We start from the raw sequence: 27,002 nt of genomic DNA, 5'->3' as shown, positions 1-27,002 counted from the left end.
ACAAAGTCACCCCAATGTCCCTCATTTCTTTCCCCCCCCTTTGTAAGACTACCTTAGTCCAAGGGGGCTAAGGGCACCTCCAGCTGCCTACTGTTCTCTCTATGCCAATTTGTCAGACAGCAGCTCCATGAGATACAATGCCTGGTAACAAAGGAAATTAATGACCAACAATCCTTTCCCTTAATATTCGGATACATCTCTTGATCTGATGATTAGTGTTTCTGGACTGGCCTTTCCCTTATATGTTTAGACGTATTTAAAATGCCACTTGCCAAGACTGGAAGTGTCGCAGATGGAAATGCAAACCATCCCCACCCTGTACCCATGAGCTGAACATTAAACATTGTTCTAGCCAGACAGGCTTCTGCTTTATCAGGTTGACAAGCTTGTCTTATTTCAGTCCCATTACTTTTCTTAGGGAGTTCTGATCACATTCGATCATAAACATGAGGATTGGAGTTTTGTAATGTAGGGGTCCTCATCATTTGGCACTATGCAGCTCAATGAGAGCCTCGCTTCATTCTTACAAATACGCAGTTACAAAACGTACATATCCTGAAAAAGTCTGACGCTAAATTGTTACAAATGAGGGGACAGATGAAACGGCCGAGGGCCTCAACACCTCACTTCCACCTGCTCTCTGCGGTCTGCTGTCTTACTTTGGGTTATTTGTGCTCTCACCATCCTCAGCTGGGTGTGGTGTGACTTGCTCAAGGGCTGGGAAAAGCAGGTGGGAGAGGGTCCTCACAATGTCATTAGGGAGATATTACAAAATGAACGCTAAATTCCTTATGGTGTTTTGATTTTGGTCACACCGACCATGACATTTTAAGCACTGATTTATGGTACTCTTATTAAAAGTAAGCGAGTAAGAGGCAAGCTTCCACACTGCAGTCCTAGTTGCCAAAAATCACCAAAAAAAAAATTTAGGAAACACCAGGAACACATTCCAGTCAAAACCACAAAGTGCTGTTTTGCCAAGATGGAATAATATCCAGACTGCACCAGTACCTGAGTTATGCCTGCATATGAGAAGTTCTTAAAAGGACCAATTAAAAAAGCAAAGTGGAGGAGAATGGAAGGCACAGATGAACTCTTCAGTATTCAGTTCACTAAGCCTATAAAATGGAGGACTTTAACCTCAGAAAGTTTCTCTTAGATCAAAGTTCATCAATAGAAAAAACCAGACCTGGTTATAAAGACTTCCTAGCTATTTAAAACTTATGATTCTTATATTAATACCTAATTCATGAGAAGACAATACAAATGCTTTAATCAAAATGACCTGCACTCTTTTATCACCCAAATGCTGCATCTGATCAGAGAAAATTCCACTCTTAGCACATGATTATCATGGTAAATTTGAGAATGAGATCATTTCATGTTTGGTTTCCAATTCTCATTCCATGGAATATGTAAGGAATATGCAACAGCCACTAAATTTCAAACAAAACATTTCCAGGTTAAGCAACTCTTGAATTTGAATTATAGTCAGGAGAAAATAAGTGTGATTTGCAATTTTTTCCACTTTATTCTAATCCAGACATTTTTAAACTTGGTATTAACATGTATCCTGGGGGATCTGATTGCAAGTGGACAGTGCAAAATACGTCCATTCACACCTGGCATTAACATGCATCTCAACTAACCACTTGTAATCGGATCTCTTTCCCGCAACTTAAATAAGTGCGTAAATCACTTCTGTATACAGAATCTCTTAAACATTAAGAGGAGAATAAATCAAAAGCTATTTGTGCATTTCTGACTAATCAAACCACCTAAAATGTTTGTATGGTATGCCATAATACTCAAAATGATATAAATATCCATCCATCCATTTTCCAAACCGCTTATCCTACTGGGTGGCGGGGGGTCCGGAGCCTATCCCAGAAGCAATGGGCACGAGGCAGGGAACAACCCAGGATGGGGGGCCAGCCCATCGCAGGGCACACTCACACACCAGTCACTCACACACCATTCACCTACGGGCAATTTTTAGCAACTCCAAGTAGCCTCAGCATGTTTTTGGACTGCGGGGGGAAACCGGAGTACCCAGAGGAAACCCCACGACAACATGGGGAGAACATGCAAACTCCGCACACGTGTGACCCAGGCGGACACTCAAACCCGGGTCCCAGAGGTGTGAGGCAACAGTGCTAACCACTGCACCACCATGCCGCCCCATGACATAAATATCTATTAAATAAATCAATAAATATTTCAATAATGAATTAATCCTTTTATTTTTAAAGTTAAAATTAAATAAAAGGTATATTTCATAATGTTTGTCTTCTACATATAATATTGAAATTGTATTTTGTAATAACATTGTTATTTTTATTAGACAGTCACTATTATTAAATATTTCACATAATGCAAATGTAATTACTTCATTCAAACAGAACAAAAAGTTAAAAACTTTCTACGTCAGACATGCATTGCTATACCGTGTCAACAAAGTACAAAAATGTACACGTTATAAAGGTCTTTCAGTACTAAAATATTCCTAGGGCAGACTAATACTTTTCTGTTCAAGGGTAAGGGGTTCAGTCTGTATGCATTATGGTTGTTTTTCATATGATAACATTTTGACTTTTAATCATAACCAATGAAGCTCAAAATTTGTGAACATTTCAACAAAGAGGTTCATTGTTTTCAATCAAGTTCCAGCCCCTGGACAGTCCAGTATAAAACTATATAAACAATTATACTATTATAATACGTTTCTATTGACATACTGATGTATCCATTTTCTAGGTTATTGAGCACATAGTTACATACATGCTTTAATTTTACGTTAATGTAATTATTACCAATACGGCTCACCAATACTAATAAAGCTTTAAAATAAACAAGGAAGCTTCATCAAAGTGCATTAAATGTGATCTGTGCCATTCTCAAAACATTTAACAAATGACTTTACACAATTTATTTGTCCCAAATTTGTACGGAATATTAATAATGCACACTACTGACAAGGTTTCCATACAAATGGGTCGCGATATTAAACCAACTTCCTAGTAGCTTCAGCTTGGTAAATTTTACAGATGTCGAGAAAATAAACATGTGAGTGGTATTTAACGCATGATTTAAGTACGTACATACGTACGTACTAACATCCACACGAGGACGACAGCTGAGTAGGCGGTCCTTCAATGTGGCCTGGGACACATTTGCATTCACACAGCTATAAGAATGTGGTCATATGCATCCCAGACCACCTCCAAATGTGATTTGAGTGATCCAATCTCAATACTTCCCCAGTCCGATTTGGGTGCGTTCACACCTGTAATTAGTGCTGTCCGCCTGTGATAGGATCACCTAGGATGCATGTTACTACCAGGTGTGAACAGGGCCATAGACAGTATATTCAGTTTGTATTTCAATACTTGAAATGCTGAGATATGTAATGACATAAAGGCAGAGAGTGAGAGCGAGACGCATGCTACTGTGTGCAGTTGTGTTATATCCTCTTCCCAGAAACTGAAATCACAGCACCCCACCTACTCTGTATTTTACAAAAAGGGAGTGCCCATTCTGTTCACAGCTGGTGGTGGTGCTGTTGTTGTTCTCCCCTATCACTGAACCCCTACAGGCCACTAGCCTGAGTAAACAGCCATGTAACATTTAGCCCAAATGGCTACTCCACCCATCACAGGGGATCAAACCAAAACGTTAGGGCAAACTTCATGTGGTGGGAAGCATAACAGAAAAATACCTTCTGTCCAGAAACCTACTTAAATAAAGATCTGAGGGCTGACGTTTCACTGCAGGAAGCCTCACCAAGGAAAATACAGGCTCCACGCCCACCTTCCTCCTAAAAAAACCTCAATAAAAACAAGAAATTCTGGCAGATTCCTAGAGAAGGCAATGCGAATAGGAAATAGCTGAGCTGCCTAAAAAGCCTTTAAAAATAGAGAAGACAGTGTGAAAAGGCACTTAAGTGTTAAATAGCTCTACACATCAATTCATTTCAAACCATTCATCCCTTTAATGTCCAAAAACGGCATATTACAATGTGCCAAATAGGATATGATTACCAAGAGTAATAGCAACATTCTTCGGCACAAATATCGTTTTCATTTTACCAAGTCATACGACAAGTCCCTAATGATCTCTGACACCCAGAAGCAATGTATGCATAGCAGGATGGAGGCTTGTTGATCTCAGCAACAACTTCTGCAGTCAAGGGGCTATTACATACCAAAAGCTGAATCAAGTACCTCAAACTAATTTCCTGGACACTTTTGCTGAATGTGATTCCTGACAAGTTAAGGCCTTTGCGACGTTCACCTTGGGTGTTTTTAAGTGCAAGATTAAACTTTCGTGGCTTCCACCCAGCATCGAGTCACATAGCACCCCAGGATGGGTGTTCAGCTTCCCCAACTCTGGCAGCCAGAGGTTAACACTCATTTCTGCAGATCAGCAAAAGAGGAAGTCAGTCGGGCGATGCAGGAAAAGACGCTACTTCCGCAGCTGTTTCATAAGACTGTTTAAAATGGGTGCAAATGGGGGGGGGTGTCAAAGGGGAATGTAAGCAGACATTCAAGGCACTTAGACCGCAGAAATGGCTGCACTTGACTCGTGACTCGTCTAACAGATCATTTAGTATGAAAGCAGAATGTGATGCTAAATAATATTACAAACCTGATATAGGCAGTAAACCCCAATCTAGTGCTTGCTCAACACTCACAGTAGGTGCCAAATTATTGTTCTACTGAATTTCCATTCAAATCAATTCAAGCAGTGGGGGGGGGACTCTGTACTGTGCCTCACTGTTGCTGCACTCAAGCACTTTCCATGGGCACAAAGATCATCATCTAAGACAGAGAATTTTCTGACTTTATTAAACGAAGGACCTCCCCCCAAATGAATAGTGACCAGAGACAGAGCCTAAATTACCCTGTGGAACATTAATATAAATTTTTCTTTTTACAATGCGTCAATTAATAAAACATCTTTGCAAACCTCCATAACTGTTCCATGATGGGCTGGGGGGTTACAAATCCCACTATGAAAACCTCTGATCTAGGAGACATTGATCTTCTATGGGGTACGATGCAATGCTTTCTGGAAAAACACTGTTTAATCATCTGCTTATTGGAAGGTAAATAAAGATTTTAACCACCATATTTTTAAACACCAGTCAACCACTACAAAGCTGATTCTCATATAACTGAAGAAAAATATTCTCACAGGTTTTCATCGATTTCTTGGGGATGAGAGACGGCTTGAATCTTTCACCTTAAAATGTTTTGCTGGCATAGATACATTAACAAAAAGGGAATGAGTTTCCCAAAACTGAACCCTGGAAGTGTTTATGACCATTTAGCATCCATAAAAAAATGCTTATCCACAAATCCATATACATAATTCAGAAATTTACAAAGACATATAAGAAGCATTATAAAATTTGAACAGATGCTGACCAATTCACAACTATTTGGGAATTATTAGTGAGTAAATACCCATAACTAAAGCTAAATCTTCATTAACAGTCCTGGCACAGACACAGCAACACTGGCTGCAGTCTCCTCTTAAAGAGCCAGAGAAGCGCCCCAGGCTGCCTCTGTGCTTAATGCAGGATGACTAACAAAATCGCACTTAACACGGCATGGTGCTGAGCTCATGTCTTTGTGGCCGGGTTTCAGAAGGCCGATGGTCCTCAGCTGTGTGCACGCTGCAGCTCCCCAGGAGCCACTCTCTTTTCACCCCATCCCTCCAAGTGAACAGCGCCCCCCCAACTCCCACTCACCCACCGAGGATCTGGTTACTGTGCCATCCTCACTCATAACAGACGTATGGGCTTTGGTACACGATGCACCTCACTGCGATCCGAGAGCATCAGCGTTCACGCAAAGGCCGTCTCATGACTGACATGGAGAGCAGTTATATGAGAAGGTGGAAAAAGAAAGATACGGACATTAAAAGTAGCAATGAGTGATTCAGTTCATCCAGCTCCTTACCGCAGGACAAGCAAAATCCACACCAACTAGGGCTGGGATACTCCTATTACAAGGCATTGAAATTTTTAAGATGAGATTTCTTCAAATGATAAATCTAATATTAAAATTACAACTATACTACAAATCAAGTCCATCATCACACAACAGCCTGAGGCAGTTGTCTGCAACCAACCATGGAAAGCGAGATCTGCAACGTTAGCCTGCTACTGTCTTAAGTAAGGAAAACGAGGAGACAACAACACATTTTTACACAGGACAGAAACGGCAGCAGCAGTGACAAAAAAAAAGTTCTAAATTCTAGAGTGAAATTAAAGTATCAAAGGATTGCCATTAGACAGATGATAGAATTGCATCCATAAAATTGCTAAAAAAACTAATTATGACTGGGCAGTTTTTAATTTTTCATAGCTTCAAATGCCATGCCTTATACCATGCTATATGGCAATTAGACTATTTTCCAAAGCAATGCTACTTATTCGCCGAACCGGGGGGGGAACCCACAATAAAAACCTCTGGGGAAAACCAACACGATTTCCAGACTGCATTTTTTGGGTTTTTGGGAGTCACTATATTCATTCTTCTTTTAATTCACACATTGGTGACATAATCTCCCTGCTGGTTAGTTACAGTCATTTTGGCCAGCTCAATTAATTTACAGAAGTCTGCACCTAGTGACAGTTATGATACTCAACGTTACGGGACAAGGGCAATTAAGCAAAACAAAAAATGAGGAAATGTGGGTTAGATGACTTCATGGTCATCTACATAAATCTTCAAAAATTCATATTTGCACTTGTGTACTTTTGCAGTTTGCATGCACTTTTTCTTTAGAATCTGAATGTCTTTTCATCTTCTGCCATTTAGTGTTTGTGTCTTGTGTTGCTGGAGGACTCGCAGACTAGGAATGGCATTGTCTCTAGCGCATGTGACAAACTTGAAACTGAAAAACTGAAATATATATATTTCCCCCAGCCCTAATACCAAATCTCCCAGTTCCATCATGTTCTCCTTTCAGGAAGCCTCAAATACACCACCGAGTCTCTTCCTCACAAACATAAGCCATCCCCAGGAGTTCAGCGTTATTCAGCACAAATCAAACTGTCACCTTCCCTCCTTCCGGAAGCCAAATCCTGCATAACAGGAATTTTAAGGAAAAAGGCAGTTTCCTGCCAGAAAAGAAAAGTAATTCATATATATATCACTCTGGATTTTTCTTTGGGTGATCAGCATCAATTTAGCATTCACAAGCAATACCAGTTGAATCTCTTACTCTGCAGTTCAGTTGGTAAAAGCCTGCTTCTGTGATCTAAATAAAAGAAATACATGAAAATGTAATGAGTGAGACAGAGAAGGAAATAAATAGAACCACTCTGGACAATGAGATGCTCTCTGTCAGCATGCTGAAATTAGATAAACGTGAATTATGGTAAGATAATATCCATTTTGTGTGTAAGTGCGCTCAATGACTAATATCATTTGGAACTGAAATCCTGCCAAGCTAGAGGTTTATGGCTTATGGCATTTGTGTACTTTTTCAAGACTTTTGCTTTAAGGAATTACTGCAACATCAAAAAGATATTTTGAATTTGTAGCATGAAAAGGAACAAACACTGCCATTTACGGTTAAAATGTAATAGGACAACAAAAATAAAATGTGTATGTTTCACAGATCCGGAGGTAAAACCAGCAATGTGGAAATCAGTACTTCCGAATGTCATCTTTAGTGTCCATAGCTATTCCATACATCTTAAATTTAACCTCCAGCACAACCAATTCAGCTATTTATATGCTTGAAGGTTAGTCAGTTCAAACCCTTGGTGAAATTAACAAAATGATTTGGTATTTAAAAATAGGTTGTAGGTCTCACTGAAAGCACTGATTGTCAGCTGTTGTACACCACTTGCATTAAATATGTAAATATTACAAAAGCCATTATCGTATTTTTATGGATTAATGCTAAATTTAGCTCAGGGATGTGCCACATATTAAGACAAAGAGCAAACAATTTAGCAGTGCTTATCAAGTCATGCTCCGAGTCTGATAAGTGGATGCAGTGAAATTTACTTGGAAAGTAGTCCACCATGACTGCAGAAAGGGAACAAAATTTGACATTTAGGAAAGGACTCCTCCCTCTTTTGTGCCAGAAATTCATCCTCAAGGGGACAAAGCACTGTGATGTCATGTTATGAGATGTTTGCATATCAGCACCGTGTGTGAATCTTACGATATGGCCACAGGGCAAACTCCAAAGCCGAAGTGCTTTCAGTTTCATAAAGGTATAGGTTACATCAAGACACTTCATAGCACATGTGAGAGCAGGCCATACCTTTTCACAATAACACAATTCACATGAAAGTCAGTTTACTATCATTCATTTTCTGACCAGAAAGTCATCAAAAAAAAAATATCACCCCAGGTAAAGCCCACCAAAATACATATACCCAATATCTGTTTGGAAGGTGGGTCGCTCATTCTGGATCACACAAGCAGAATGCTCGTTCGAGATGAACACATTGCATCATATTCAATAAAGTCAGACTGTTCTGACTTTCTTATCATGGGCACCTCCTTGGTTTCATGTGTTGCCCTGAAGTCCCCTGTGTTGGGATGGCAGCAGCTATACCCAGACAACTGAGCAGGATGGCCAGCTACCAGCTGCTATTTGCAGCAGTTCATTCTAATTAACCAAAGGAGATGCACCCTTTCTCCAGTTAGATGCTACAAACAGCTTTGGCCCAACTCAAAATGTTATGTTCAATTTGACTCAAATTTTGCTGGGTCAAGCCCAAGTAGGATAATTAACAGGATGTCTTTAACTATTGAGAAGAAAATATTCCTTTAACGTGATGATTTCCAAACAAGAAATACTACTCGGACACAAACAGCTATTCCAGTGAATGATACTGAGGATGTTCTTTTGAAGCAGTACTTTTCAGTGAATCGATCAAACCGGTTTTCTGATCTTTCTTGCTTTTTGTAGACTGTCTTTGCTCCTCCGCACATCGTAATCTGTTGTATGTGTTGTGTGCATGCCCGGCAGTATGGTGACTGCGGCTCAATACTCATTTGCTCAATTTTGGAAACAGTTTTTAATTTTTTTTTTATTAAAACCATCACAAAAGAGGTCTTAACTATGTGACCGAAAACCCCAACAATAAGTGAAGCAATGTACGAAGCCCAAGACAACTGCAAGTATCTCCGTCTAATTAACAACCCAGTTACATTTCCGCCTCCTGCGGAAGTGTTTAAGGTGGCATATGTATTATAAAAACCTTAGCTGAGGGAGATGAGCAGAGGTTTACTGCGCACACTAAAAAGTAAAGCAATTCACTCCACTTCCTGTTGTTGATGAGGAAGAGATTTGCTAAGGTGTTGGAAAAACCTTGTATCATAAAAGTAACAAAGCATGTTTTTTGGAGCGGCACAAAAAAAAAAAACTTAACACATTTCTTGAGTGGGTGTGAATGGGGGGGGGGGGGGGGACGGGACTCCCTTTGAAACTAAGAGACCTCACTTGCAGCAAACAGATGTGCAAAAAACAGTTAAAGCCATTAGGAAATTGTCAAAAACGCCGCGAGACGCAGGAGTTTCACGCAACAGCCAGCAACCTTTCAATAACTAACGAAATGGTAACATTTCCCACAAACCTTTCACGAGTCTGCTGGGTGAAGCGAGTTGCCAATAACTCAGTAATTCTAAACTAGGAAGCAGAAAAAATGGAAGCAGTGATAGATCAATAACAGGTAACCTTACACTTACTTGATACTGATATTGAGAAAGGTCCATTCTGATGAGCTAAATTTAGTACAAGACGACCAACAGCCACCAGTTTCTTCTACATAAAATACAACATAACTATCACACCATGCACTTACACTTGCTAGGACCTAAAAATGCTGCATAATTTGTGCCACTATCCAAGATGAATATGGGAGATTGAGAGACCAAAGTGGCAATATTCTGTTTTTTTTATTATTTTAAATGAGGGAAGACAATGACCATTTAATTCTTATTATTATGAAATTAACAGCCCATTATTTCACAACTGCTATATACTCAGTATGCTTATATTTTAGCCAGACATTAACTCGTCTCCCCATCTACTTTTCCTAGTTCTCACTTTCAACCCTCAACTTTCTCCAAGTCACAAAAAAAAGGATCTGCAGAACTACCTTACTGTGACTTTGACCAGACGGCACCTATACCCCAACACAGACTTGCAGTGATGCATTGCTGTCACCTTGAAACACATCTGAAAAGAGACCTGTTGAGGCTATGGCCAGTGCCACTAATCCGTTTGATCTCTGCAATGCCTCTGCTCCATCTCCATCTGCAATGTACAGGCACCAATGTGCTTCCACTTGTGGAGCTCTGGAGAGAAAGATGTTTTATTGCCACCTTTCAACCACTATAAAACTTGGCCATATCTGATCTTTTCTGTATCGCCAACTCCGAAATGGACACAGATCAGAGACTGCATTGATGTTAAGGGTATGTACATCTCTGTCATACTCAGGACAGACGTTTCAGCTGGGCAGAATTAGTTGGGATTCATGTCGTATTGCTGATGTCATAGCAGTAAGTATGTAAGTGGTGTAAATCATTGCCCGCAAGATGATTTGACTGGCTTACGACAGAGGAGGATTCATTGCATTAGAAAATTCATTCATTTCTATCAAGATTACATTTAATTACCCTTCTATTTGGTTATTTTGATAATCTGAATTAAATTTAAATCTTTTTGAACTAAAATGAAAAAGAAATCACAAATATTACCCTGGGAACTTAATTACACACTATTAATGGAATACAAAAAAAACACAGTCGTGAAACTTGCCAAGCCTGCCAGTGCATATTAGCAGAATAACATTACCTCATTTTTATAGTGCAGAAAACGAAACATGAATATGCAGGCCAGATTTAATAATGAATTATAAATGTCGTGGACCGGTACTTTGAGATCCCTTCTGGTGGTGAACGAGCCGACAAAGTCTCTCATCCTTCACTACAGAAAATGCCTGATCATCCAATGCAATCGTTTCTCTTATTTTAGTAATTGTGGCTTTAGCTTTGATACTGTTAACATTGATATTTAAATATATTGGCAATATCAGCCAAGATTGACACATGGGACCTATGACAGTATCTTGATTTTTAGCAAGCATTGGCCAAAGCCTATATGTTAACCAAAATACAATACTGTGCAAATGTTGTCAGCAGTCCAAGAAAGTGTTTAAATTTTCCTCAAGTTGGTGTCTCAACTTAGCCATTTCAAAACCTCTGCTTAAGTTACCCTAGCATTTGGGGCAACCATCCAACATACCCCTGTAATTTCTGGCTCAACCATGATTCCACCATGAATGACTAATTAATACCTCATTCCCTTTTTAAAAACTAAATTAATTCATTTGGTGAACTGGATGTGATATGTAACAATATACATGGAATGCTTGAGGTGCCCCTGGGGAGAGCTTTAGGAACTGAAGCAGTGTTCTTCTAGTCATCCAACAAGCTATCAGTCCATATTTTTTTAGAGAACATAAGAAATGGTTAGTTTTTGTTATGTTACTCTTAAAGTTACCATTACTCTTTCTGCCAGCTAGCTGCCACCTCAGAGCCTTGATCATTGCTACCATATCTAACAAAAAGAATGATTTTTTACACTACAAAAGTGGCGTTTCCGAAAAGCATTATAGAGCAAAGATTACGTTAATTATTACAAGGTGTTCTGTGTGACAATACCGAGGCATATTTCCCAAAAGCACTGCGGTAAAAATCACCAGGAGGCACTTCTTTTACGAATATTATTAAACCTGCCCGTCATCCCACATTTTGGAAATTCGCGTGCCACCGCTTTTACTGCACATGTCCACCTGCAACACATGAATGCGAGAGCATGCAAGCTGGTAGCAGAAACAATTATCTTTAAGGAGGATTTTGCCCAGCAGAAATCGATTGAAGTTATAGATCAATGCAGCTGAATAGTCAACTTAATAACCAATTCATCTCGATGCATCTTTATATCCCTGGTACTAAGGGAAGGGGTGAAAATGCAAACATCTGTAAACAAACAAATTCCATTCTTTCTAGATATGAACGGTTTGACTAATGTTTGAAGAGACCATACAAAAGACTAAAATTTTGAATCAAGATTTAACACTCAGTTGTTTCTCACTCAAGTTTTACAAGTAGCCATTTTCTAACAGTATCAATGTCAAATTAAATTTCCTCTAGTTTTAAATCATGAACTAAATGACTACTTTTCTCCACATTTCAGCTGATGTATATTTTAATCTGGCTATTGAATGGTTGCTGATCTTCTATTATGCAAACCCACAGTTTGCTTCCTGTCTGATTTTACCCATTGTTTTCAGCCTGGTCCAGATCTATGGAAATGCAATGCTATTCATTATTTGGAGCATAGGAGCTAATTTTTTCGTATTGCAAGAATTCAAGAGAATGGTATTCTGAGTTCTATTATGTGTGCTACCTGTTCTGTACTTTGACACTTGATGTATGGAAAAAGACATACTACTCGTTTCAGACTACAGGAAAATGGACTATAGTTATTCAGAACACTGGGTTTCATGTTTTCACTTGGATCCTAAGTCACCCTGAACATCGTGGTGACTCACTTTTCAATACGAAGAGTAAAGGCCATTGTCAAAATCTGAGAGAATGGACCCCCATGCAGGCCTATTATAAAAGAATTAGTAACAATGGATATAATATGCCTTAAACAAACAATACCACACATAAAATTGTCTGAATTGAAAACAAACACCAAAATACATAACAGTGCAAATCTAATACTTCATTTCCCACAGATGAGTAGAAAAAAGCAAGCAGTACACTCGTCAGCCAATACTCTGCATACTATGTGCATACACAGAAAGCAAATAAATCAGATGTATTATTTACATTCTTGAAAGTGAAATCGGGAATGTCATGTTGGTACAAACAGCAACAGCTGAGTAACTAAAGTCACAAATCCAAGGCTGCATGCCGTTTCTAAACCGAGTTTTATTTTTAAGCAAAATACCATCCTACCAAAAGAAACTAAATTTCCCAAAACAATTACAGGTTTTGCTTAAATTATTCTTAGCGGTAAAAAGACCCATGACGCCACATAGACACATATCCAGGAACAGCTTAAAGCAGAAACAACAAAATATTCTGCATTTAAAAAAAAAACGTCTCTGTTAATCGTATTGTCAATTCGCCATACTGACACTTTAACAATTAAAGGCCTGTAAAAAGGACCAACACATTTACAGCTGCTATTGATGAACCAGGCAGGGAAATAAGTCATGCGAGCACATAAACTGGGCTGTGCATCACAATCAAGCCCCTGCCCTGTAAATCAATTAGGCTTTTCGTATCCTTCTCATGCCTGTGCACTGACACTTAAGTAAACGACGTAATCTGCTTTTGTCCCGTCGTTCAAAATCGATTTCGTGTAAATGGTTAATGTCGTGGATCGTAATCCGATTCCCAAAGATGTTTACACACGACTGGTTAGAAATTACACGGCATAATTATGGCACATACGGAACAGGCCATATGTTTTGTATTTGCAAGCCAAACATTTATTTTTGCTTACAATTACAGCTTGGTGAGCAACAAATTTAAAGGCTACTTTAAGGTACTACTATAGTGTGAGGAGTGAATGGTCAAAAAACAGAAAAGAATCGCGTATGTTTGACTAAAAGGTTAAAGTCAGTGTTTTATTGAATATATATTTCTACCCCGAAACGAAAGCGAATAATCGAATAACTGAGTCACACGGAGAATAACAGCGTCGTGTAAAAATATCGGCGGTGTTTTTATAATCGTGCTGCTCCTTCCGCCGTATTACCACACGCCTTATTAATGGGTAGCAAATCTTCCGTTTATTTGTAAATAATATAAATACAGCGAGCTGGAGCAATTAGCATAGTTTAACAAACTGTTTCTTTTAACTTCAAAGACATTAAACAATCGTCATTGCTAGATAACCAGGATCTCTGATACTTCTTTGCTTCACTGCATTGTAAATCTGGCAGAGCATCAGTAAAGTGAATGAATGACTGAATTAATGGATTGATACGACAGATTATAACACCTTAAATGACAGCCAAGGTCTAGAAGAAACAAAACCATTTTCGCGTAAGTCATAGCCCAAAATCAGCTATTCAATGCGCTACAATTAATTTTAATTATTAAAACTGACTTTAATATATATAAAAAAAATCCATACCTAGTAGGAGCAATTTCACTTCCCTAGCCGCTTTTTCTCCATCTTCACGAAGATTTTTGTCAATTATTTTTGATCGCTCGGCGGCCGCTTTATCTTCGGCGCTTACAGTACAGCCCATGGTTCGGAGAAAAGGCACAAAGACCTAAAGTTGTGCTTTCAAAATATTTTAGAATTAAAATGTACTTTCGTCTTTGCCGTTTTAGGCAGCAGTCACGTTCCTCAGTCCACCAGTCTTCCGTAATCGTGCCGTGCGGCTGAGAAAATCCGTTTATTTAAATAATACAAAGACAATTTCCTCGTTGCATCAAGGTGGATAAAATACGTTTGCTGGAAGGACTAAAAAACGTAGGTCTTCCAAAATCCTTAAAATTACGTTCAACCTTCTTCAAATCAGCCTGTTTAACACGCTAAATTAATCGACCTTCAAAAGGTGGAAAAAAATCTATGACTAATTGATGCAAACTTTAACGATGTGGCCAAAACGTGATAGCGAACCGCTAAGTAGCACTTCACTAGTTTACTCTGACCTGGGAATAATTATCACTTCTTTCGAAGTATCGCCCAGACCCAGAAAAGTTGCCCGGGCAAAGGCTCCTTGAGAGAATTTCTACGTGCATGCAGATATACGAACAGGAAGATCAACGATGGAGCTACAACGGCACGTCTGTCCCAGCTGCAGAAACAGCGCTTAGTGGCCGATTGAGACACCGGAGAGCAAAGGGAATCGGTCAGATTTCGCGAGGAACTGTTAACCTGCCTTCTCCACAGATCTATTTCCTCCAGATTTCTCTAATCAGAACTCTTCTACATGGAGATTGAGCTTCGTCGTCTCCAACTTTTCTTCTCCTCTCGCTCTGATTGATTTCGTTATGTTTTTTTTTTGCTTTATTCGTCGCCACACCCGTTAACAAGTTCCTCTTCTTTCCCGTCAACCAAAAGCTTAGAATTCGTAAGCAAGCCGCACGTTCAACAGCCCCACCGCTAGTCAAGCACGACGCCCACCTCGCTTGCATTATGGGAAATGGAGTCTTAAATATAAATTTTAAAAAATCAAGCAATGGAAGGCGTACTTTTCAGGATTGCTGTTAATTAATTATCGATCTATGGCTTTTCTTTCTATATATACAGGAGAAATATATTTAAATTAGCGAATGGTAACTACTCTCATCTGATCGACGCATATAATAAACATTAAACATCCCAAATCCGATTTAAGATTTAAAATATTGTGTATTTGCGTATAATGTTTTATTGACACCTTTAATAGCAATATGCCGATAATTTCTCAGAAATTAAAGCCATACTGGAAAGATGCATTTTTGCATGAAAGACGGGGGGTATTCGTTACGTATTTAGCAGGAGCTGAGGAAATATGAAACGTAACATGAATGTGTATTTTGTATCCGAAAAGGCAGTAGAAGGTCTGAGCGAATATCGCAAAACACTCATGAAGACCTGCACAGAATTTCGACTATGATGACTATAGAAATTGCTGGGAATTTTCATTTGGCTGCATTGCATAACCTATAGCTGCCGATCATTTTACATGGACAAGTCCAGCTATTTCAACGTTCTCGAATAGACTATTTAGGATAGACTGGGGAGGGGGTACTGAAGGTGAACAGTAGCAGATTTTATATAAAAGATATAATTATCCAGTAGACTATTTCGTTTAATAACTGGAGTGCCTCGTACTCGATGGGCTGTTTGGAGTATACATTTAAATCATCAATTAAGTCCCATATAAAACTGTTGCTGCGTTAGACTATATACTTTGAATTGTGACATTCACAAATGTATCTAATACGAACGGATATCATTTGGTCGTTGAATGGACATGTTTGCCATTTGTTTGGTGAGGGTGTACTCCTGCCTTGTGCCTCATGCTGCCTGGGCTACGCTCCAGCAATAGCGCGACACATAAGTAGCAAGAAGTCGAATGCATGCATGTTTAAAATGATTATCTGGTCTTCTGTTTTGAATAAAATTGCGCCATCTTGTGTTGTACTTTTTCAGGAACAGCCGAAGATAACAGTTTGAGTAGACCGACCATCCATCCATCCACGTTTATTACAGCCTGGATTTTATATGGCAGGATGAACAGGGGAGAAGGCAGGGAAATACTTTGGATACCAGTAGTTTGAGTAGATAATATTTTAGATTTACTAGTATATTTAACAGCATGATATTTATTTTTTAAGACTAATTCTAAATATGCACATAAATTTGACCTTTACAGTCAAAAAAAGTTCCAAGGATGAATTTGGGAGTTCTTGTGTAAAGTGATGTGGAAAAAATGTAAATGACAAAGATATGTAATATCTAAGACTGCCTTCACCAAGTCCAGTGTGAAATACAATTTATTCAAAGAAATAATAGGCAAGACGAAAATGAAACACATTTACAAATGATCACATTTGTTTTTATTGTCAAACTAAAACTTTTTACTATTTACACTATACAAGCTGGATATGCATCAATGAATATAAATGGTTTACTTTTATATACATCGTATATAAATGTTGCCTAATATACCAAAAAAAATGCCAAAAATCATACATTTATTTTTATTACCACTCATTTTATGATCAAGAAAACAGCCATTGCCAAAGAAAAGTAATTCATGAGTAGCGTATTATTAACAGGTATCCAGTTTCTAGTGTCCAGTCAATTAGAATAGAATAGAATAGAATAGAATAGTTTCCTCACAGCTCCTGGGGATGGTGCTCAAATGCTAGAGTGAGAACTTTGGGCCGTACTGCATATAGCAAAAGTTTATTATTGTGTACAAAACCACTGTGTCCAATAATAATAGGGAAATGGCATTTTGACAGTTCTTCCTCTTTCTTAAAATCACTGCTCACAGAACTTGGTAGAATAAGATGAATAAATAAAGTTTTTAGTTATTTATAAATATCCACAAATAACTGAGAAAATATGTTTTATGGAAAATGTGTGATTTTAAGTGGGACCTGTAAGTGTAAAGTTACTGTGTACTTTCATAATATGGGTGTCTCTCATTATTACCATTACATGAATAGCACGGTAGGCAGAAGTGGTACATTTCTGCTGTGACCTTTCAAAATTCCGCTCTAACACAGAATGTACCACTTGTCTAAAGAAGGAAATAAAATATAAAATCCGAATTTATTAGTCTTGAGCCAAACTTTTGGACGGACAGCCGATACAAATAGGTCTCCCTCTGTTTTAGATATGCAATTCTGATAGGTCAGGGTCACTAAGATGCCCCAAGCAGCCATTATAGCTGAAGCACAAAAGAAACAAGCTCCAAATTTTTTGTGAACTTAAGAACAGAATTATCGGTGCTCTGCAGTCAGCATAAATAAGTGGCAGCATAAGCCAGACACAGCAACCTGAAATAGCTCACTAAAATGTGCGGACGCGTGCTTTTTCAAAAAAGAGGAACATGTTTTGCAGTAATAAACCTGTACAGATGGAAACATACACAAAAGCCCATCAATTAAGTTCAATTATTGAACACAAAGGAGGAAGGGACTTCCATTTAATTGTTGAAAAAAAATTCAATAAAATAATGAAATAGAAAACAGCATTTGTATTACACAGCTCTAAGCATAGAAATCAGTTTATAGACTCAAGAGCAAAGCCTAAATAGTAGGTAAAGCAATAGCATCTTTACTTTATACATGAACCTTGTGATTTCATACATTTTTTTCAGTCTCCCAGTTCTCCATGTCCCCAACCAAGGAAGCTTATAAATTAATATGTTACTGGTTTATGGAAGTTCAACTACTGTTAAAATAATTTACTCTGACCATATAAATGCAAGTACTTGGATGCTGTCGTATTAGGAACTTTCTATAGCAGTCATATATGATTACATAAGTAGGTCATTACACTTAATCATATAACTGCAGAAACTAGGATACAAATAAACCCTGTTTCATTATCATATATAACTTTTATCCTTGACCATGCATTCCTCAGCTATCGATAGGCAGCAGTCATTCATTCCTGTGCTGTATTGTGTTGTTTTGAGTGAAGGATATTTTCAGTAAGTGGCATTCAATAGTGGTTTAAACGGGTGGGGAAAAAAGCCAAAATGGAAATTCAGTTCTTATTACCAGGAATTTGGACTTGTGAAGATTAATTTCCAGACTTGAAATGGAACACAATTATGTTTCATAACTGAAAATGATTTAATAATAAAATATTTCTGGAAGTATTACAGTGATGGGGCGGCATGGTGGTGCAGTGGTTAGCACTGTTGCCTCACACCTCTGGGACCCGGGTTCGAGTCTCCACCTGGGTTACATGCCTGTGGAGTTTGCATGTTCTCCCCATGTCGTCGTGGGGTTTCCTCCGGGTACTCCGGTCCAAAGACACGCTGAAGCTAATTGGACTTGCTAAATTGCCCATAGGTGTGCATGTGTGAGTGAATGGTGTGTGAGTGTGCCCTGCGATGGGCTGGCCCCCCATCCTGGGTTGTTCCCTGCCTCGTGCCCATTGCTTCCGGGATAGGCTCCGGACCCCCCGCGGCCCAGTAGGATAAGCGGTTTGGAAAATGGATGGATTACAGTGGTTATGTGTGTCCTCTAAATTCAGACATGTTACTGGTGAAATGGTTTGTTTCAACAAACAAAATGTTTTTACGTAAAGATAATAAAAGAGTAAAGGTGTATGCAGACCACAGCTAGGTAGTGGTTATATTTGTATGTGTTTAACTAAAAATGCTAATAATGTTTTGCTTATTTTTACACAGTATGCAAAAGGATCACAACAATCCTTCTAATGACCGTCTTGAAAAAGCAAAGTACTTTTCACCCATTTACCTTTGGCCAGCCTGCTGCTGCTAGATTATTTATATGCATTTCCTTTGTTTTTGTTTTGTCATTACTGCTGGTCTGTCGCTTCCCTTACCTGGCTGAACTTATGCTTATTATTATATAACATACTGCTGGGTAATAGACAATGGAGCAGGTACCTGCAGTCCATAGCCAAGAGGATGCACCAGTAGTTTAGCTGAAATTAATCAACAGTCAGCACAGGAGCTATTTGCTGAATAAGTGAAATCTTACGTTTTATCCATTGATTATGTCTCTTGCGAACAAATGTATAAATTATTGACTGTTATATTAAATGCCTTGAAAATAATTTAAAAAACTGGAAACACTTTGCTTGAGGGGGCAAAAATAACTTAGTTACTCAGTTACTACTCAAGAACTAATCATGAAATATGCAAACTGTTATGATTTATTAATGATGAATGAACGTGGGATCAGCATGTAACTAACACTTAGGTTCTGGTTAACTAATGCCTTAAGTAAGGATTTACTACTACGTTATTTGTGCCCCCTCACATAAAATGTTACCAAAAAGTTCAATTCATCTATGTTTTTGTTGAGATCCGCATGCAAACTAGCAAAGTTCAGCTGGTTAGATGTTACTTATGCATATATGTACTCTGTCCATTTTCTAGTGATAGTGAATGTCATTGTCATAGACCCCTGACTCTCAGAGCCACATACCACCACTTTACTGGCCCTTTTCACTTTTGCCTTGATTTCTAGAGTATTAATATTGTCTTTTATTGAACTTGCCCAATAGGCTCCGGACCCCCCGCAACCCAGTAGGATAAGCGGTTTGGAAAATGAATGGATGGATGGATGAACTTGCCCACTACACCAACCCTGGTGCATAGACACTATCTTATTTTTACTTTGATATCTTTTGTTTCTCCCAACAAGAAGCATGTTATTCTTTATATTTCAATAACTGTCTTTTGCTCTTATGTGCTTCTCTAGAAAACAATCAAGTGGAAATTTTTGAAGATGAATGACCTACAAGCTTATTTCTTCAATTTGGTGTTGTTGAACTGCTCAAAGAGAATCCTGCCTTTAAAGAAGGATCAAAATCCTGCTAGAGTGAAAACAGCTACATGCCATTTAACGAGTCATCTGCAGCCCACTCAGTCACACTAAAAACACACTCTACTCACTCAAAAACAGTGGTTTGCAACCTTGGGTCTATGACCTCCTGGGGGCCCGCAGAGCCTTTGTACGAGGTTTGCTGCTCCCCTTCCAGTCCGGAGTTCTTACTTAGCAGTCATTTAGTCACAAATACCTTAATGCTAGGGGGTTGTCTATTTGCGTGTCCCTGGTTAAATAAGAGTTGAAATCCTTCACTCTAAAATACCAGTCATGCTGCAATGTCCTCTTTCGTGTTACCTCCTGCCGTAAGAATACTGTAATTATGCACATAATGAAATACAGTCATCTCACTACTGCCATATTTGGTTGAAGCCGTGTTGCATTACTCCGAATATTTATCCAAGAGGGAGAGTCAAAAAGTGTATGAGAGCACCAGGCCCAGCCTGAGCTTGGAGCAGCAGCCCTGTGAGCCGAGGGCGGCCAGCAGCTGCAGACCTGCTGCATCATCCCTTCTCTCCAGTGACTTCCATTCCACACTATTGCACACTACAATTCTCAAGTCCTAATTACAACATAGCATGTCATTATAGCTTTAATATACAAAATACTACATGTCTTTCCTCTTATACGTATGCTCCAGCATTTCAAAACCCATTAGCCTCCATCTGTGTTTTTGTACAGTACAATCTATCATTTATAAGGTCCAGGGATGGTAGGTGAGGAAAAGATGCATGTGTGCGTATGCGTGTATGCATATCCGTGGGTTTCTGCAAGCCAGCTTCAGTCTGAACTACATTTCTTAATAATGTTTATAATGCTCTTTAAAATAAACCAATTAAAAAACACAAAATCTAAGGGGTTAGATAAGTGCTATTTCAGCGAAAACAGCTAAAGCTGCCAGGACTCTTCTCCACTGGCCAAGCGGTGCTTCATAGCGGCCTGGCCGGCATTTGGAGGGAATAGTGCTTCTTTGAAATAAACGATAAGCAGTCGAAAAAGATGTTCGCCAGCGCACTCCGTGTCTGCCCTCGTAAACACATGCAAACATACGCACACGCACACACATGGAGGCAGAACCTAGTGGCCACGGCTGGCATTGCTGCTCCCCGTTGTCCAATCGATGATGATGAAGCTCAAGCTCATCACCATGAAGAGGAATCCAAGAGTGGCGAAACAGGCAGCCTGGAGATAAAAAGCAGGATAAGGGAAGTCATATTGATTCTTCAAACTAAGTCTAATGTGGATATTTTCACTACCCTGAATAGCAAAGTCTGAGATCATATTTAGAGAGACCACATATCTCCAAAGAGTACATAGACTTAATGATGCTAAGGGTATGGGAAGATGCACAGTGTGACACAGGGAGTGATAGTAGCAGACGCTCACCATAATTTTGGGGGTAGAGCGCATTGGCTCCTCATCCTTGGGCACGATGCGGATGTAGAAGATTGCAGGGAAGATGAAGATGAGGCATGGAGCGGATGTGGCACCTGAAGATGGACGACAAACAGATGATCTGTCACTGAGATCTTTGCCCCACAAAAATTATGTTAATGCAGTATGCTAGGTATAGTTATTGGATGTCCTGCTGGAAAAGGGACTTAGTGTTTACTTGAAAACTGGAAGGCTTTTGTTGATATATAAGTACAAGGGTCAATTTCCTGGACGACAATTATAAACAAACAACCCACAGAGGACAGTAAACTGGGACAACAGGCCCAGACACGTATGCTATCTCAGAGGCACCCTGGATTCAAAGCAACAACATCTATCCAGCAAATTCTATCCTCCCCAATCCATTATACAGCTTCCCGGTATGTTTGCAGAACGTGAGGTGATGTTTACAAGTAGTGCAAATTATTGACTTATGTCTGCCACGTTATCTGTCTGTTAGCAAGAACTGGTTAAACAAATGGTCTTTTTCCGTTAATGGGACAAGGCCAGTTCAAGTGTGGCACCATGAAAACAAGGGTGAAGGTGACTGAAAAGAAAAAAAACATTCAACATGGTCTCTGAAAATCCTGAGGAGCTTTGGGAGGCTGTTGAATTATTATTAATTCCAGATAAGAAAGTATTACACAGACTGTTTTTACTGGAAAAAATACATAATTTTCCCAGCCACCAGAATAAAGAAATTGAAATTTAATTTCCTGCAGAGAATATGTCTAAAAATACTATGACATATAGTATTGTACAAAAATCTTTAACAGTCTAAGAAAATAATGTTTAAATGATCTACATATTGGTGCAAAAGTATGATATTATGTCTGTCAAAGTGTGTTAGCTTGGCCCTTTTAAAATCTCAGCAACTGTCCAATATACACATCTATTTTTTGATTTAACCCCTAGCATACCATGTATGGCTAATACATACCTCATTGAGTTATACAATTAATTAAATCAATTCATTAATCAACTGAGCTGGTGGTGAAATTTAACGTATACATGGAATGGCTGAGATGCCCCTGAGGAGAGGTTTGGAAACTTTCTTCTGTCCATCCAGCAAGATAGCTATAACATTTGAGAGCTGGATACTGTGTCTTGGAGAAATGACTTTGCAATGTCTTCCTTTGTATAGATTTTTTTATATAAACAAAACACACAATGAGACCCCCGGGGGGGTATTCCACAAAGGAGGACATCTCAGACAGCTGGGTTAACTTAAGCTAGAAGTCATGATTGTCCAATAAGACTTAAAGGTAGGAGCATTCCTATTGGACAGTCATGACTTCTAGCTTAAGTGTTAAACGAGAAATCTCGCTTTGTGGAACACCCCTAAGATATATGGATATTAGAAATAATAGAAATGTTAATGTTTAATCAGTGGGTATCACTGCTGCCGCACACCTCTAGGTTGTGGATTTCAGTCCCGTCTCTGCTATTTTGTGTGGAGTTTGCATGTTCTCCCTACAGCGTTTCCTCCAGGGTAAACAGTGTCTCTAATTTGATAACATTTAATGAAAAATGTGTGTCGGTGCCCTGCCATGAACCAGCATGCCATCCGGGTTCTGCCCTGTGCTGCCTGGGAGATGCAGCAGGAAGTTGGATGAATGGACTAATACTCATGCTTATAAGTCAGCTTAAAGAGGGTGTGTGTGTGTGTGTGTGTGTGTATATATATATATATATATATATATATATATATATATATATATATATGTTACTGAACAATAGAATTTATATCGATAAAATACTTCCATTATGTTTATCCAATTCAAAGAACTATAACGTAGTAGGTGGGAACTAAACACGTCTGAAACACACTTGAAATAACCTCCATAAGGGCTGATAGTGATGCAGAAATATGGGCAAGCGCTACTCTGGTAATGAATGCACTCACCGATGATGCCAAAAATGCCAAGGATGTCAGGAGCGAAGATGACCAGCATGTTGATGAAGGTGAGTAAGATGAAGGCAATGGAAATGTGCCTTAGCCAGTTAAAGCACTTGTTGGGGAACAGCATTTCCTGGATGGCCCGTCGCACCTGGAGGGGGGGGAAAAATGGAAATGGTGGCCCTTATCATCACATTTTAATGGCCAGTCAGAATGTTACTCTGCTCCAAAGTAGAGTTAAACTGCTTAATGCCGATTGAGAAAGAGAGAATATTTAAACCCATCTAAGGGCAAGTTACTAACACCTCACTGACAGGAGATAAATCAGAGTGGAGGATCAAAGAGCAGATTAGGGCGTGGATTTCAGTGGGACCTTGCAGGGAGCGGGCCACTCACAGGAAAGAGCACGATGGGCACGGTGAGTGTGACTGCGGTGAGCACAGCCACACGCACACACAGGATCAGGGTGTCATAGGGGTCGATCCTGCTGTAGGTATGCAGCAGCTCTGCCTCCACTTTGTCTGGGGGAAGAGGCATGAGTGAGATGTTGCAGCACAGACACGTGCTGGAAGAACGAGTGTCTCTGCATATATGTCAGCATGGGCTGACTTCAAGCCTGCTGACTATGGACATTCTCATGATTCAGTGCAATTAAAGACACAAAAACAAACTTGTGTTTGTTTCCTGTGTTGTGAATCAGATTTATCCACCCTATTACAGCAGTAGGAGTGGAAATCACTTGTAATACTACACAATGATCTACAGGGGGCATCATTACATAACTTTCTCCTTCATGTTTAAATGACCTAAAAGACGTTTCATTAAACCATTGGTAATATTATACAGTCTTTCATACGAACAGCTACCCAGATCATGTTTCTTTTTCATAAGGCTTAATCCTAAGAATACAAATCAAGAAGCAGAGAATGCCCAAAACATCAACATGCAGAGGAGAGGAGGTGTGAAAATCACTTAGTGACTCTGGCGGCCTCACCATAGAAGGTCAGGTATCCAAACAGAGCAGCAAGGAAGTACATAGTGTACATGATCAGAATGGAGACGTTGGAGACGTGCTGCATCCTTCTCTTGGAAGGGCTGAAATAGATGGGTCAAATATCACCATCAATACACCACACTCTTAGCCTTTCCTTGCATCACTCCCAGCACATGTTTGCATTTATAGTTTTTTACAAGTTTGGAATACATATAAGCATAGGTTCGCAGGGCATTTTTAGTGCCGGAATGTGTTACATCCGGCACCTGGGCAGCATATATGCAGGAAAAATCAGACGTACTTGCGCAGTTCAGTATAGATGGGCAGCACCTCTGGGTGGCATACGAAAGCAAAGGCCAGGATTGGGATGGTGTACGCTGTCTAATAAAAAAGAAAAAAAAAAACAGCATCAGGAGTCCAGTCAACCACCTAAAATGCACAATTAACTAATACACATGGAAGTTACAGACAACTTTGCCCTCCAAGGAACAGTCATCATTTTATACTTATATCGAAACTGCTGTATGTGGTATTGTGGCCTTCTATTTTTGTCTTTTGTGTACCTGTGTACTATGTAGTCTGTAGCTACAAACAATCTCCTCTGGGACAATAAAAGTATTCTGATTCTGAACAACAAAAGATCCAGCAGTTAATTAATACAGTATGTCACAGACTAGCGGCTGGCAGAGTTGTGACAAGGGACCAAGAGAAAGGCGTTCATATATTTCTAAGAACCAATATAATTATTGTTCAGAATATGGCTTTTTCTGTGACTGTGCATGTTGAATCTGAACAATGAAAAAGTAGGACAGAAAGGGAACTGGTACCTTAGAATTTTGGGGCTGTAAAGACGTTTAGGAAGACTACAGACAACTGACCTAACTGAGCTATTTTGGACATTCAACAAAGTTGAAAGTCAACCAGGAAGAGGATGTCCAACAACATACAGTAATCACTGGACTCACTGATCACAACAATGAACATGCCTTCAGGAAGCCTAAAGACTTGGATTGAAGGTAGAATGTTCTGGAGGAATGCTGTCTGCATATTCAGCAGGGCCTGACATTGGCTTGATAATAATAATAATAATACAAAATTACAATGTTATTATAAGCATGAAATTTGTAGTGCTAGATTTATCGACAAGAATTATAATGGTAGCCCTAGTACCTGGATTAAAGTCAATCACTTTCCTAAAAAGTCCAAAGCGCTTTACAGTCCATACCATAGAACAAGAAATCTAAAAGTCTAGAGGTGATGGGTAAAAATGCGGATAGAACATTCAAAGAAGCAGTTGAGCAGCACTGCTAATGCATCTGCACTTTGCACTACCTGTGAATTGACAGTGAACATGCGAGGGCTGCAGTGGGAGTCATCTTCGACATGGCCAAGGCGATATCCAACAGAAGCCTCAGAGCTATTGGAATGAAGGAGCACTACCGTGCTGTTGCTTGAGTAGTCATCAAACGGACAAGGAATCTGAAACTTTTTGTAGATGACCTACAGAACAAAAAAATGGGGTGAATCATATAGCCTAGAATAATCATATAGCCTAGAACCCCCTCGTGCCTTTATTTCAATGAATAAAATAAGCATATAGATCCGATTTTTGTTTAGAAAGCGGATCGATATGGTTATAATCATGTGTGTTCATGTGATAACTTACCGAGATGAGGAAGAATACCATACAAGTGAGGGAGAACCCGCTGGTGTAGCCCAAATAGCCTGAATGTTAAAACATCACAGGGAAGTTACTCAGTATTAGGCTAACAACCCTCTTCATCTAAGGCAAGTGAAACATATGCAGGCACACAACACTGTAGTCTAATAGGTATTGTAGACTTCCTAATACCTTTTACTTTTTAAGAACACTGAAAAATGTTTTAAGTCAAGCAGGTGATATATTTCACTCTACAAACAAAAACCGATAACAATAACACCTTAACATCTCTTGCAGCTGAACTGTGTGACTCTGAGTGTTCTTGATTTTTCACTCTGACAATAGTCAAGTGACAAGGATCGTGATTCTGAAGACTTTCTGCAGAGCTACTGTCAATGGCAATTTATCAGAGAAGAGCTTCCTGTCAATAATTTACTAATTAACTATCACAGCTTTAGGTCTGAAGGAACAATTCATAATATAATAATATTTCTTTAATATTAACATATGTAATATTAATATATTTAACAACAGACATTAAACAATGTAATAGTAATTACATTTCTGTGTTTTAAATATTGAGAGCAAAAGTTCTAGATATCCCTGACACCTAGAAACATATTTAGGAATACTACAAGAATAAAAATATTTGCATGTTGTGCAGGCAAGTCTGGTCACAGAAATTAACTTTAGGAAGAAACTTCTACAGTTTTTGCATTGTTCCTGGAATTTTGGCACATCACTGGTGGAGCAAGAGAGACAGTAAAAAATATTCATTAAGGTCACTGAAAAGTGTGTATGATGATTGTATGCACATTAAATAGCCATATAAAAGAGTATGACCAGCAAAGATCCCAACGGTGTGGTGCTAATAGAGAAACTGCCATTTAATGTTTTGCG

The 27,002-nt window shown here is 39.1% G+C and overlaps 2 protein-coding genes across 2 annotated transcripts in view; both read right to left on the bottom strand.

Moving 5' to 3' along the window:
* gnai2b (guanine nucleotide binding protein (G protein), alpha inhibiting activity polypeptide 2b) overlaps window positions 1-15,178 on the bottom strand; it is a 56,435-nt gene extending 41,257 nt beyond the window's left edge. Inside the window, exon 1 of the mRNA XM_049018349.1 lies at window positions 14,206-15,178. Coding sequence (XP_048874306.1) covers window positions 14,206-14,323 — 118 coding nt within the window. The 5' untranslated portion in view covers window positions 14,324-15,178. The remainder of the gene's footprint in view (window positions 1-14,205) is intronic.
* A 1,423-nt stretch (window positions 15,179-16,601) lies between these two features.
* The window catches only part of LOC125745433 (sodium-coupled neutral amino acid transporter 3-like), a 32,616-nt gene continuing 22,215 nt past the window's right edge, over window positions 16,602-27,002 (bottom strand). Inside the window, exons 9-16 of the mRNA XM_049018330.1 lie at window positions 26,109-26,167; window positions 25,775-25,942; window positions 24,744-24,823; window positions 24,443-24,543; window positions 23,845-23,969; window positions 23,455-23,599; window positions 21,501-21,604; window positions 16,602-21,296 (exon numbers count right to left, since the gene is read on the bottom strand). Of these exons, the coding sequence (XP_048874287.1) occupies window positions 21,192-21,296; window positions 21,501-21,604; window positions 23,455-23,599; window positions 23,845-23,969; window positions 24,443-24,543; window positions 24,744-24,823; window positions 25,775-25,942; window positions 26,109-26,167 (887 nt within the window). The 3' untranslated portion in view covers window positions 16,602-21,191. The remainder of the gene's footprint in view (window positions 21,297-21,500; window positions 21,605-23,454; window positions 23,600-23,844; window positions 23,970-24,442; window positions 24,544-24,743; window positions 24,824-25,774; window positions 25,943-26,108; window positions 26,168-27,002) is intronic.

This window comes from Brienomyrus brachyistius, chromosome 6 (assembly GCF_023856365.1).
Source record: "Brienomyrus brachyistius isolate T26 chromosome 6, BBRACH_0.4, whole genome shotgun sequence".
Lineage (NCBI taxonomy): Eukaryota > Metazoa > Chordata > Actinopteri > Osteoglossiformes > Mormyridae > Brienomyrus > Brienomyrus brachyistius.
Note: the sequence above shows the minus strand (reverse complement) of the source record. Positions and strands in the feature narration are given on the sequence as shown.